Source organism: Eptatretus burgeri, chromosome 16 (genome assembly GCF_056783735.1).
Source record: "Eptatretus burgeri isolate ZD-2024b chromosome 16, Ebu_testis_v1, whole genome shotgun sequence".
In the NCBI taxonomy this organism is placed as follows: Eukaryota; Metazoa; Chordata; class Myxini; order Myxiniformes; family Myxinidae; genus Eptatretus; species Eptatretus burgeri.
In genome coordinates, this window is record NC_140976.1 from 64,907,985 (window position 1) to 64,921,582 (window position 13,598).

Genomic DNA, 13,598 nt, shown 5'->3' on the forward strand with positions numbered 1-13,598 from the left:
ATAAAAAATTTTATGATATTATTTTTAATCTAATATAAATGACTTATGTTGGTAAAGATGGTTCTATCTTTGGTGTATCTCAAGAACTGGATATTGATTTATCAAATTATTATACAAAGGCACAGGCTGAACGACATAAATATAATATAAACAAAAATATTAACATGAAAAATGCTTATAAATTAAAAAATTATCCAAGCCCGACTGACGCGAATGACTTGGTGAGATTAAACGATTTATCACAATATATATACTTAAATAAAACGGCTGTGTATTCCAAAGATACAGAAGTGTTGATATTATCTCCAGGTCATACAGAATTCACAGTTCGAATTAAAATAAATTTTTATAAAGAAGGGCGTATCGTTTGTATGAGAATAGAACAATGGGGGTATGATATGAATGATTTAGGGTATAATTGGTCATTTAAAATTAACCTCGAAGACCTGGAACAATTAAATCAGTCTCGTAAGGAAGAATATTATGCACTTGGTATCGAGAATGAGTTTTGTGGAGCCACGATTAGTAAACAACAAATAAAAGAATTTAATAAGGGTAAATATAATAATGGTTTTGCCCTTGTTTATCTCATGAAAACAGAAAAAACAGGATTATATATAATAAGTAAGGAAATACAAAATGATTTAACTATGGGAAGATGGGGAGGTGTTTCGTGCCATAATATTATTCTAACATATATTTCTAATACATAAATGACAGCAAGAAGGCTTCAAGAAAATTATCATTTCTGTGTCCAAGCATACCTTCAAGAAAAGGGTATTCGGTATTTTAATAAATATGTTCTACAACATAAGAATGAGGTATTTTCAATAAAAGATTGGCATTATGCTGATGTTGATAAACCGACAACTTTAGATTTAATTAGAATGTTAAATAATGAAAAAATTATAAGGTTAAGAAAAGGTAAGGCTCTTTTAGAAATTCAAAAGAAATTTTATTGGTTTCCTGTTGTAAAAAAAATTATTTTGGATACAGGAATAACAAGAAATCCTGATGAATATATGTATAATATTCTATGGGGTGTAAACGATTCAAGGATAGTAAGGGATGAGGAAGGAGTTGAAGAAGAGAGGGAAGAGGAGGAAAAGGAGAAGAAAGAGAAGGAGGAAAAGGAGAAGAGAGAGAAGGAGGAAAGAGAGAATAGAGAGAGGGAGGAAAGAGAGAAGAGAGAGAGAGGGAGAAGAAAGAGAAGGAGGAAAAGGAGAAGAGAGAGAAGGAGGAAAGAGAGAATAGAGAGAGGGAGGAAAGAGAGAAGAGAGAGAGAGGGAGAAGAAAGAGAAGGAGGAAAAGGAGAAGAGAGAGAGGGAGGAAAGAGAGAGAATGAATAAATATCAAAATATGGAAACCAGTGAGATTCAAAAAGATTGGTGTTATTACAGAAAATAACTCAACCCACCGAGGAGGAAAACAAAGAATTGACAAGTCTATTTGCAATATTTTCTTCAAGACTATTGACATCGTCAAGCTATTCATTTTAATTCAAGTTTTTCTTAAATAAATGGAGGAGAGAGTGAAGGCATTTCTAAGGATTCTTTATGTTTTAAAAATTAAGATTCAAATGTGCATGTTGGAAACTAAAAAGGTTTTTGCACTCTGCAGGAATTTTTCTCATAAATAAATGAGTTATTGTCTCAAATGTAAAAAGAAAACTAATACTAAAAATATTTCATATATTAAAAGTAAAAATAACAGGGTTATACAAAAAGGTATATGTTCGGTGTGTGGTTCAAAAAAAAAATCAATTTATCTCCAAACACAAACTCGGAGGAGATATACAAAAGTTTTTATCAGGAAGTAAATTTACAACTACTGGAATACCCAGGGAATTACATCTTCCAGGGTATTCTTTCTGTGGTCCAGGCACAAACTTGGATAAAAGATTAGATGAGGCAGACAATCCTAAATCCTGGAGTAAACCAATCAATAGAGTTGATGAAGTGTGCATGAGACACGATATTGATTATGGGAATACCACAATGTTGGAAGAAAAGCATGAAGCCGATAGAGAAATGTTGTATAATTTGTCTCTGATACAAAATCCAACCTTGAGAGAAAAAGTTGATAGGTTCATCGTGAAGAAGATGATTAGTGCTAAATTGAAACTTGGACTTGGAAATTCAAAAAACTTATAGGCTCTAATGATGCCATTAAGACTGAAGAGCAATTAGCTGATGAATTACATAAACCAATATTCACAAAGTTTCAGAGAAGGAAAGTTTATTCCAAGGAAGTTGATTATATCTGGTCTGCTGATTTGATTGAACTCAATAATGATAAGGGGTACAAGTATGCTTTAACCGTTATTGATTTGAGGAGTAGATATGCGTGGGTTGTCCCTTTAAAAAACAAAACAGGTAATACTCTTATGTTAGCTTTTCAACAGATATTTAATAAAAGTAAGAGAAAACCTAAAAAATTGTGGACTGATGAGGGTAGAGAGTTTTATAACAAGACATTTATGAATTTTCTAAAAAATAACAGTATTACATTATACAGTACCTTTAATGAAGGGAAGGCAGTTGTTGTTGAACGTTTTAATCGTACCTTAAAAGAGAGACTATATAAAAAATTCACACAACTCGGTTCACAACAATGGTCATCTTTTATTCAGGATATTGTGGATAAGTATAATGACACGATTCACACGTCAACGAATATGAAGCCATCAGAAACATTTACAAAATTAAAATATGAAAAAGAGATTAATGTCAGAAAACCTAAGTTCAAAGTTGGTGATATCGTAAGAATATATAGGTGGAAATCTCATTTTGAAAAGGGTTTTACTGAACGATGGACGAAAGAACTTTTTAAAATTGTTGATGTAATAGATACAGTTCCTTGGACTTATAAAATATATGATTTGGAAGCGGAAGAGATTTTAGGTTCATTTTATTCACAGGAATTACAAAAGACAAAACTAAGCAGATAATACACCTTTGTGGACACTCGAGGGCCAAGTCCGAGGTGTATAACAGTATATAATGTGTGTCAAGGGGTGGACGTTCTTACATCTGTGAACCCCAAACACAGAATCCTCAACTGAATAGTCAAGGCTTAACTTTTGTTTGTGTGTGTGTGTGTGCAATGGGAGCAATAGGTTGGCGCTTCACTCCCTCCTACTATACACCGTTGTGGACACTCGAGGGCCAAGTCCGAGGTGTATAACAGTATATAATGTGTGTCAAGGGGTGGACGTTCTTAGATCTGTGAACCCCAAACACAGAATCCTCAACTGAATAGTCAAGGCTTAACTTTTGTTTGTTGATGTGTATGTGTGTGTGTGTGTGTCCCAACCCTCACATTCAAAATCTCAACCCCAACCCTCACATTCAAAATCTCAACCCCAACTCAATCCTCACCCAACACAGTCTTTTTCAAAATGAGATTTCCACCTATATATATATATATATATATATATATATATATATATATATATATATATATATATATATATATATATATATATATATATATATATATATATATATATATATATATTTTACGTTTTTTTTTTTTTCTCTTCTTCCAATTCTGTCTTTTAAGGCTTTCAGGTTTGATGACATAGAAAGAGGGAGTAAGAACTTTCTTGATAGGTTTAAATCCCAAATAGTGGTAGCATTTCAAGTCTTCAAAATAACCCCAACTTTCCAAGTCTCCAAGGTAGTTATTTAAACCATCAAGGCAGAACTCATTTACTGATTTTTTCAAAATTTGTGAGTCTCCAAGGTAGTTCCCATATTTAGAACCATCTTGGCAGAACCCTTTTCCTGAGTCTCCAAGGTAGTTATTTAAACCATCAAGGCAGAACTCATTTACTGATTTTTTTCAAAATTTGTGAGTCTCCAAGGTAAAACTTGTATTCTGGCTCATCAACGTATAACTTGTTCAGTGGGTATTGTCTTGATAACTCACAATGAGTACTATTGCTGTAAAACTCTTTTTCAGGATTTTGCTGGTCTCCAAGGTATAACTCTTTGGTTGGGTCATCAAGGACGAACTCGTTCTGTGGGTCTTGGTCGCTCATAAGGTCTTCAACCAAGCCAACAATTTCGCCCCAAGTTGTAGCAAAAGCAGTATTTTCATTTCGTATTTCAGACACAATTTCCTGTGAGAGAAAATAATAATGTATTAATTAAGTTATTTAATTATTAAATGAGTATGCTTCAATCAAAGTTTGAAAATAGGAAAATAAAAATCTTACCTCAACAGATAAGAGGTTTGAATCCAGTTCATCAACTTGAAGGTTTAGTTCCATACAAGACAGAGAGTTCCAAGGAACACCAAAGTCATCCCACTCAAGGTCTTGGTCGCTCATAAGGTCTTCAACCAAGCCAACAATTTCCTCCCAAGTTGTAGCAAAAGCAGTATTTTCATTTTGTATTTCAGATACAATTTCCTGTGAGAGAAAATAATAATGTATTAATTAAGTTATTTAATTATTAAATGAGTATGCTTCAATCAAAGTTTGAAAATAGGAAAATAAAAATCTTACCTCAACAGATAAGAGGTTTGAATCCAGTTCATCAACTTGAAGGTTTAGTTCCATACAAGACAGAGAGTTCCAAGGAACACCAAAGTCATCCCACTCAAGGTCTTGGTCGCTCATAAGGTCTTCAACCAAGCCAACAATTTCCCCCAAGTTGTAGCAAAAGCAGTATTTTCATTTTGTATTTCAGATACAATTTCCTGTGAGAGAAAATAATAATGTATTAATTAAGTTATTTAATTATTAAATGAGTATGCTTCAATCAAAGTTTGAAAATAGGAAAATAAAAATCTTACCTCAATAGATAAGAGGTTTGAATCCAGTTCATCAACTTGAAGGTTTAGTTCCATACAAGACAAGCACACAGCACACCATTGCCAGCAAAAACAAATGTTTAAAATGGAGCCTGGGTTTGAAGCTTTTATAGAGAAAGACTGGTGGGTGTGGTTTCCTTTGGAAATTCCCTGGGCAAGCCTAGGCAAGCCTTCATTGGGAAATTTTTCAAAACCATAACATCCTGTAATTTTCTAGTGATTTCTTTGTGAGTCAGAGATGAACTGGAAATGATGTAAGAGTGGGCGGGGCTTAGCAAAAGTAGGTGGAGCTTAGGAAAAGTGGGCGTGGCTTAGAAAAAATACCTTATGAAAAGTGGGTGGAGCTTAGCAAAAGTGGGCGGGGCTTAGGAAAAGTGGGCGTGGCTTAGAAAAAAATACCTTATGAAAAGTGGGCGGAGCTTAGCAAAAGTGGGCGGGGCTTAGGAAAAGTGGGCGTGGCTTCAAAAAAACCTTATGAAAAGTGGGTGGAGCTTAGCAAAAGTGGGCGGGGCTTAGGGAAAGTGGGCGTGGCTTAGAAAAAATACCTTATGAAAAGTGGGCGGGGCTTAGGAAAAGTGGGCGTGGCTTAGAAAAAATACCTCACAAAAGTGGGTGGAGCTTAGCAAAAGTGGGCGGGGCTTATTGAATACCTTGTGGAAAGTGGGCGGGGCTTAGCAAAAGTGGGCGGGGCTTAGCAAAAGTGGGCGGGGCTTAACAAAAAATAACCTGTGGCTCAGGAGGTGGTCAGATGAGAGCATTAAGAGAAGTTTATCATTTCGTAATGGCACAAAAGGGGTATCTTCAAAAATATAAAGATTCAAATGTTTTGTTTGTCAATATTTTAGATGGGGATTATTGTGCAAAGAAAATTAAACTATTGAAGGAATTTGAGAATGAACAAATCTTTATAGGTTCAATGAGTGAGCTGTTCAACCCCCAGGTGTTCAATTCAATGAGGTTCAACCTCCAAGTTAAAAGGGGAGACAAATAAATATACCTTGGGATAAAAAGGGGATTTATTTTTAGGGAAAAAAATATGAATCGCTGAAAATCCCCCATTCATTTACATGGGGAAAAGTGAGCCAGAATCAGTATTCTTACCCTACTCACGTCGGCAAAATCAGTACCAGCTCATTGCTAACATGGGTACTGCATCAGCGGCACAGCCATGCTTCCAGAAAATGATGCAACCTGCAGCCACAGGCTGCATACGAAACAATAACGATGAAGAATGGATCCAAAGCACAGTTTTGGGGAACTCCAGCTTCCATTGGGAGAGGGGAGAAGAGGGTTCGTTGAATGCATCAGTAGAAGTCATCTGTGACCTGCTACAGGTGCCATGTGAACCTGTACTCACCTGTTTCATGGTCGGGTTATCGGCAACTAAACCGTCTCCACCACCTAGTTTCCTGGTGAGGAGGGTGTACGATATGGATACCCAGCAGTATTAAAAACACATCCTGTCAAAGGGCGGAGAAGCTCCAAGTGAGCCAACGGCCATCCATAATCTAGTGCCCAACTGTGTCTGCGGATGTCCTCCTGCTGTTGGGTTACTAGTTTGGTGGCAGGATTTGTACTCCCGCCACCATAAACCCCTTCATTCGGCAAAGCATACCAAAAAAAATCTGAAAACCCACTCCGTGGGAATACCTCCTGTGCAGCTGCCCTCCTCAGGGCAGCTCACCGGATGACAGGATTGGGGCAAAGCTTTTTGGGACCTCCACTTTTTGATGATAGGAGGAAAACCATGGGGTAACCTTCCTGGGGTCAGATTGCAGTATTGTGTGTCGGGGTGGTGATGAGGTATCATCCAACAGACGGCGGTCTCCTGGGGTTAACCTGAGGCGGTCTCTTCGGGTGGGTGCCTGGAATGTCCCATCCCAAACAGAGGATGATCACCTGTCTCTGTTATCATCTGAGCTCAAGCGTTTTGACATCGGTATTGCAGTACTCTCTGAGGTTCGGAGACCAGATTGCAGTGTAATCACTTTAATTAGACTTTTGAACACCAAAACGAAACATGTTGCAAATGAAAGTCGAGTGAATAACAATATAGAATATGTCACTTAAGAATGCAATCAGGTCAGCCTAAGTACCTTAAGAATCAATTAAAGTGGTTAACGCCAACCAATGGTAACTACTGTATCTTTAACCAAAGTTGCTCGGCGCAACCCCATTGTTGAATGCCCAGCAGAAAACGAAACTACTTCCCTTTTTTTACAACCGCGTAGTTTCCAACCCAAACCGAAATTAAACATTGGTGGCGGCACCAAAACTTTTTAGGTCTGGTACATCGCTGAGATGGCAGGTTCTGCCAGAGAACCACCTCAAATGAACATGTGTTTTTGTCGATTCTGGTGACTTCCGAGGGTGCAGCGCACTGCAGACTACGATTCTCCAGCCATCGACTCTCCAAATCGTAATGGAATCAGACGAAGGAGGTGAGTACTTTGGTGTGTTCATCGATAATGTATGTGATGACATTTGAATGGAAATTTCCAAATGCAAAGTTTCAGGCCGTGAGATGATGCATATTCATAGTCTTAAATTCCTCTACAATGTGACACTTTCAGCTCATTAGACATTCGATGTATCGGTCCACTATAGGATGCAAAATTGATAGAAATTCAGGCAGCGATGTCAACATTTTTCAGACTTGGAGATGATCTCATCACATGATCAGGAGAGCGATCATTCGATTGAACCATGGATGACGATTAAACCATGGATGACAACCGCGCCCCTTGAAGGAAAAGTAACATCTGATGTTCCATCCACAGTCGATGTCTGTGTGATTGATGGTAATTTCCTATTGCATGCATTACCACCCAATCTACCAAGGACCTATGGAGGCCCTAACCCTAACCCGATTCCAACCCGACTACTACGCACAGATGTCCCGACTGCCGCTCGACCACCCCGAAGTACATGCGCACTTCATGGAAGGTGGCTTCTCGGTTCAGATCGGCACCCCGAACCCATTCGGACGGATTCTCATGGATCAGATGATCGAGGAGACTGTCAACAAAGATGCACAGACACCTGGAGGAACGAAAGGATTCAGTCTGAATCCAGGAGCTGTGACCCAATACTATCTGATGTCAGATTACCACAGTATGTACCTTGGGCACCTGAGGGATATGGTAGGTCGAAGTCACTCCCAGCTGAACCATCCAGATCTGCAGTTACCGAGGATCCGGAGGGATGAGGCTGAGATCCAATCCTTGGTGGATCTCATGGAGAACAGCTGGCTGGATCCACTGAGTCCTGATCAAGCACAATTTGTCAGCTTGTTGCTCCTCCTGATGTTGCCAATGACCTCCTCGCAGCTCGCACGGTAGGAGAGGAGGCATACCAGGATTTCAAGAAGAAACGCCTGGAGACAAATCCACCAACTGCACAGTTCAATGACAAGATGACAAAAAGGAATTTGAAAGCATTCACCCACATCCGGAAGAAACCAACCAGCAAAGCGCAGGCCAAAGAAATTGTTCTCAGGGCTGACAGGAACCTGTTTGGGCACATGATCCTCGTTGCTCAGAGTCGAGATCTGCACATAAGAGATGTCTTGGCGCACCCCCTGGGGCCCTTGCCACGGTCATTTGCTAATGGCGATGGATCTCTGCGGAAGACGAACAAAGCAACCCTTGCCAGAGAGCTGGAAAAGAGTGTTTCTCCCGCTGAAGTTATTGCAGAGCCATCAGCAACTGTCATTGAGGGCATGAGCCTGGTACAGAAGATGAAAGTGAATGACAAGACGTTTTCACAGTTGGCTGAAGCGATACTGTCAACGGCTCTTCATGATGGAGCCCAGAGTAAACGCATTGATATTGTCTTCGATGTTTACCGAGAGACGTCCTTCAAAGACGCAGAGAGATGCAACAGAGGTGCAAGCACAGCAATCCAGTTCAGGAGCATCGCACCGGGCCACAAAATTCAGCAGTGGAGGAAACTGCTCTGCAGCTCTTCCAACAAGGCAAGTCTAATCAAGTTCCTGGTAGAGGAGTGGAAAGAACCAAAAAGCAGGGAGAAACTGAAGGAAAAGTTGCTCTATGTAACCTGCAAGGAGGTCTGCAACAAGCTCACCAAGGACCACTGGGAGAAAGTGGCAGAGCTGAAGTCCACACAGGAGGAAGCAGACACCCGAATGCTTCTGCAGGCTCTGCATGCAGCAGAGGCTGGGTACAAGGCTGTGGTGATCACTGCAAAGATACAGATGTCCTTGTGCTGTGTCTTGCCTTCAATAAGGACATCCCATGCCCCGTGTATCAGAAGTGTGGTACGCAAACCCGCACACGGTTCTTAGACATTGACAAGCTTGCGAGATCGATGGGAGACAGTGTCTGTGATGCCCTGGTTGGACTGCACGTGTTCTCCGGTTGTGATACAGTCAGTGCCTTTGCACGCCGGGGAAAGATGGGCGCCTTGAAGCAAATGAAGTCGGATAAGACCTCCCAAGAGGCCTTCAGTCAGCTCGGTCATTCATGGGAAGTATCCACTGAGCTCTTTCAGAAGCTGCAAGAGGTCACCTCCCACATGTACGTGCCGTCTTCCAACACCACGAAAGTCAATGAACTCCGACATCAACTCTTCCGTGCCAGATGGGGAGAGATAGAGTCCAGTCAGCTTCCACCATGTGAAGACTGCCTCTTCATGCACGTCCTCCATGTAAACTACCAGGCTGATATTTGGAGGCGCTGTCTGCAATGCTAACCCTATGTTCCAAGCCCCAAGGGTTGTGGATGGACCAATGATGATGACGGGAAGCTGGCAATGGAGTGGATGCAGGGTTCTCCAGCACCGGATGCAGTGTTGCAACTGCTTTCCTGCAAGTGTGGACGGTCGTGCAAACTCCCAGACTGCACGTGCCTTGCCAATAAGCTGAAGTGCACTGATATGTGCAAGTTGCGAACCTGCAGCAACCAGCCCGCTGATGTCGAGGAAGAGGTTGTGGACCTTGAGGACTCTGATGCTGATAACAGTGATAAAGTCTTGACTACTGATCCATGATGTGCATGTTTTGGCACAATCACAAGGATATTCATGGCTACAAATATGCATGAGTAAAACATAGTACATGAACATGCCACAGTAGCGTGGTGAAATTTGGGTTATCCGTAAATTTCACATTTTGGACGCTTGTTGGAACGAGGGTAGGGGAAGGGCAATTCCTTTAACTGTGGTAAAAAACTTGTAAAATGTTCATAAATGTTTTCCTCATACAACATGTGCATGTTGTATGCTACTGCGGATCAGTAGCACTACCCAGGGAACTTGTATGACAATATTATAAATTAAAATGTACTGAAAATCACTAATCAGCAACATTTTGATAGGCCCTATTATTCGCCCCTTTCTGCCATAAAACAAATTCTGTCTTCAGAAATGACAGAAAGGATTATTCGGATGGTATAAATAAAGCATTTCAGACATGGCGTTGTGGTTTGCAGTTCATTCTCGCCCCATATGGAAACAGCAATTGCATCATTCGTGAATGTTTCTGAGTTTGCCTTTTCGCTTTCATCATGCGGAGGGTGGGTACATTCCAGAGATGATAACGACCAATAAGCTGCCAGTCTGCAATGGTTATCACATCAAAATATGATATATATATATATATATATATATATATATATATATATATATATATATATATATATATATATATATATATATATATATATACACACCAATTCAAAATCATAACTTGGATTGGTTTCCTTAGATGGGACCGACAAGTGGAATTTCTGGCCTGGGCCCATGGACTGTGTCGAGCCTGGGTTTGATTCCTGACTCGGCTATAAACCGTCAATCCCAGTGTTTCACAGGCAGGGTGATTCATCAATGTGTGTGTGTGTGTGTGTGTGTGTGTGTGTGTGTGTGTGTGTGTGTGTGTGTGTGTGTGTGTGTGTGTGTGTGTGTGTGTGTGTGTGTGTGTGTGTGTGTGTGTGCTGTCCCTCAGACCCTAAACTGCACGTCGAGTCGACCAGAATTTGTTGGTGGACATTGAATATCCCACGGTGTCGTCCTTCACAGAGGAGGTGAGCTTTTGCCGGCACCCTGACCAAATAACCATTTCCTGCTACAACCTATTGGGGGCACTGTATCAGTGGCACAACTGCGCTCTCAGCCAACGATTCCACCCCACAGCCTTGTGCTGCAAATGAAATAATAATAATAATAATAATCATCATAATAATGATAATAATATTCTTTTATTTATTTATTTTTTACATCTTGCGATGCATTTCTTTATACCTGATGAAATGTCAATTATATTTTGTGAAATCAATGAAAGATGCGTTGTTTTTATGAACCCACTGTGATCAGAAAAGTTTCAGCACTCGTTGCATAATATGGGACTTTCTGGTTGTGATAACACCTCAATTGGGGATGAAGCTGGGGGAGTCCTGCTCATACACCACAAAAGGACAATTCCACTGTCTAACTCCCTCTTTGAAATAAATAAATAAATAAATGAATAAACTAACCAGTCCGCAGTACAGTATTCCTATTGCGATCACACCACCCCTGCACAGAGAAGGCCGACATGAGTCGGTGCAATTTGCATTACGCAGTGGGTCTCACTTCCATCGGCTACCCTTCCAGGCCCAACCAAAACTCTGTCCCACACTTTCGTCAAAGTGTCAAAGTTGAATCATTTTAAACATCAAGAAGCAAATTTTGATGCAGTCTGGACATATCTCTTGCTTTTGATACAGCTGCCATCCTACCTTACTCTCCAAACTCTGTCTCTCTGGCATCCGTCGGATCGCGGAGTTATCCGTGGCTCGTCGGCTTCAGGGTCTGATGTTAAGCAGCGGGTCTGAGCCACCCCCTCAAGAGCCATGCGCACTCCCTGAACCTGCAACACTGCCTTACTCTCCAAACTCTGTGCCAATGAGATGGGTTCCCAGCTTCTCGGTGGACAAGGCATCCATGGCCAACTCCACACATGGCTTACCGACTTCCTCAACTCTCATAGTCAATGCGTGGCACTCAACACAATTCTTTCATCTCTCCCGAGTAACGATTGAGTACCCCAAGGCAGTGCTCTAGGCCCAGGCATATTCATGATCTCCATCAATGATCTCTTGATATCTCTGGTACTTGGAACACATCCTTCAATTCTGACAAATCTCACACTCTCACTATCTATCTCCAAAAGGACCGTCTAGAAACCCCTCCTGCAACCACCCCCCCCCATCTACTTTCTCAACAATCTTCTTGAGGAAGTTCAGTCATTCAAACTCCTGGGTCTCACTATCAGCCATGATCTCTCTTGGGCAAACCACACTTCAAAGTTGGCCTCCAGAGTCAGCTGCTAACTGGGCATCCTCGAAGGTGCTATGGATCAGACACTTTCACCTCAAGACCACACTACTGGTGCAAAAGACGAGGGGGGCGGCCCCTCTTCCCCTCCCCAGTGCATTACTTTTACTGCAGTATCTCATAATTTCTCTTTTCTCCCAAATCCTCGACCCCCTTTCTTCTTTTCCTCAATTTTCACTTCCTCTTCCTCCTTCCAATCAGCACACCTCACCAGATGTAGATATATCATACATATATAGTACTAAACCAACATGGCTTCATGGATTAGTCCAAAGACTGGGAATCATTGCAAAAAAATATTCCTCTGAAGTTCATTACAGCCATGATGACCTTTGGACATCACCGAAGGCATTTGTCTCATGGCCTTTGCAGGCCCATGTCGCATTACAAACCTGCCCAGCAACATATTTAATCAACTCTGACCACCATTGTTTGGAAATAAATTGTTGTATGGAGGAGGGGGGGGCAGGAGGGAAGAGTTTCCTGCACAGCCTTGGTCGCAAGCAAGGATGGGGAGATCTCAAATATATTTCACAATCAAATCATATTACATTCATATTGGTACACGTCCGGAGGTTGTGAGGATAGTACTCGGACCTGCTTCCCAGCCAGTGACCCTGAAGGCGACGAGCGGAAGATAACTCTGCGTGGCACGACGGGTCGCTGGGCAACCACGGATGCCATCGAAGACATTAAAATCAGGCAGGGTCCAGCATCTAACTCTGCTTTACCTTTCCGGCGAATTAAGCCTTCGAGCTGTGGAACCGTGCTCTCAACACCCCACTGCTGTCTACCAAAATGGCCGAGCGATAACGCAAGTGGGACGTTGGCAAATAACGAACCATAATGGAATGGCCGGGCAGAACTCCTGGTCAGCAGAACACACTATGGTCTAACCTGTTGGCTCCCAAATCTTTTTGTCCACGACCAAAAATTTGAAATCACATTCGCCTCATGACCCAAATGGTACCGGTGTCGACTCGGTACTGGTACATACTATAACCAGAGAGTTGGTGTCAAAGCCACCCATTGCTCGCCTGTTTATACATTTATCGTTTTTAAAAGACGAGTCTAATAATATTTTTTATAAAGCATTACAGTGAAGTCTGATCCAAATAATTTTAAAGCAATATATGTATTTGTATATTGTAATCATTAAAAAATAGTGTGGTTGATAAAAACATTAGAAAGGAAATAACTTGCACCAAAAACTTTAACATTTTCACACTCACGCTGACGCTGATGCTCACGATCACGCCGGGGTATCGCAATAGCTCTCTGTTCTTCGAACAGGCGAGCTAAAAATTGTCGGAGAAAACACTTTCAATGTGAAAACACGCCCTAAAAAATCTGGATTTGTGAGAATTCTCCTGCTTATAAAGTTCCTTGGAGAGTCATGGTTCTGGAGCCCGCCCCTCGAGCATGGCTTGAGCTTTGTGGGCATT

At 41.2% G+C, this 13,598-nt stretch overlaps 1 protein-coding gene and 1 long non-coding RNA gene across 3 annotated transcripts in view; one reads left to right on the plus strand and one right to left on the minus strand.

Annotated features, from left to right (window-relative positions):
• Positions 1–2,541: 2,541 nt before the first annotated feature.
• Positions 2,542–5,282, minus strand: LOC147011225 (uncharacterized). Its single transcript, XM_085859223.1, has 3 exons — positions 4,514–5,282; positions 4,223–4,417; positions 2,542–4,126 (listed from the first exon to the last, which is right to left on the minus strand). Exons 1-3 carry the CDS (start codon positions 4,625–4,627, stop codon positions 3,830–3,832), a joined length of 606 nt encoding a protein of 201 aa, XP_085715349.1. The 5' UTR covers positions 4,628–5,282; the 3' UTR covers positions 2,542–3,829.
• Positions 5,283–10,554: 5,272 nt separating this feature from the next.
• Positions 10,555–13,598, plus strand: part of LOC147011226 (uncharacterized) — a 28,282-nt gene continuing 25,238 nt past the window's right edge. For both annotated transcript variants that reach the window (XR_015052315.1, XR_015052314.1), the window contains exon 1: positions 10,555–10,862. This is a non-coding gene — a long non-coding RNA (uncharacterized LOC147011226). The remainder of the gene's footprint in view (positions 10,863–13,598) is intronic.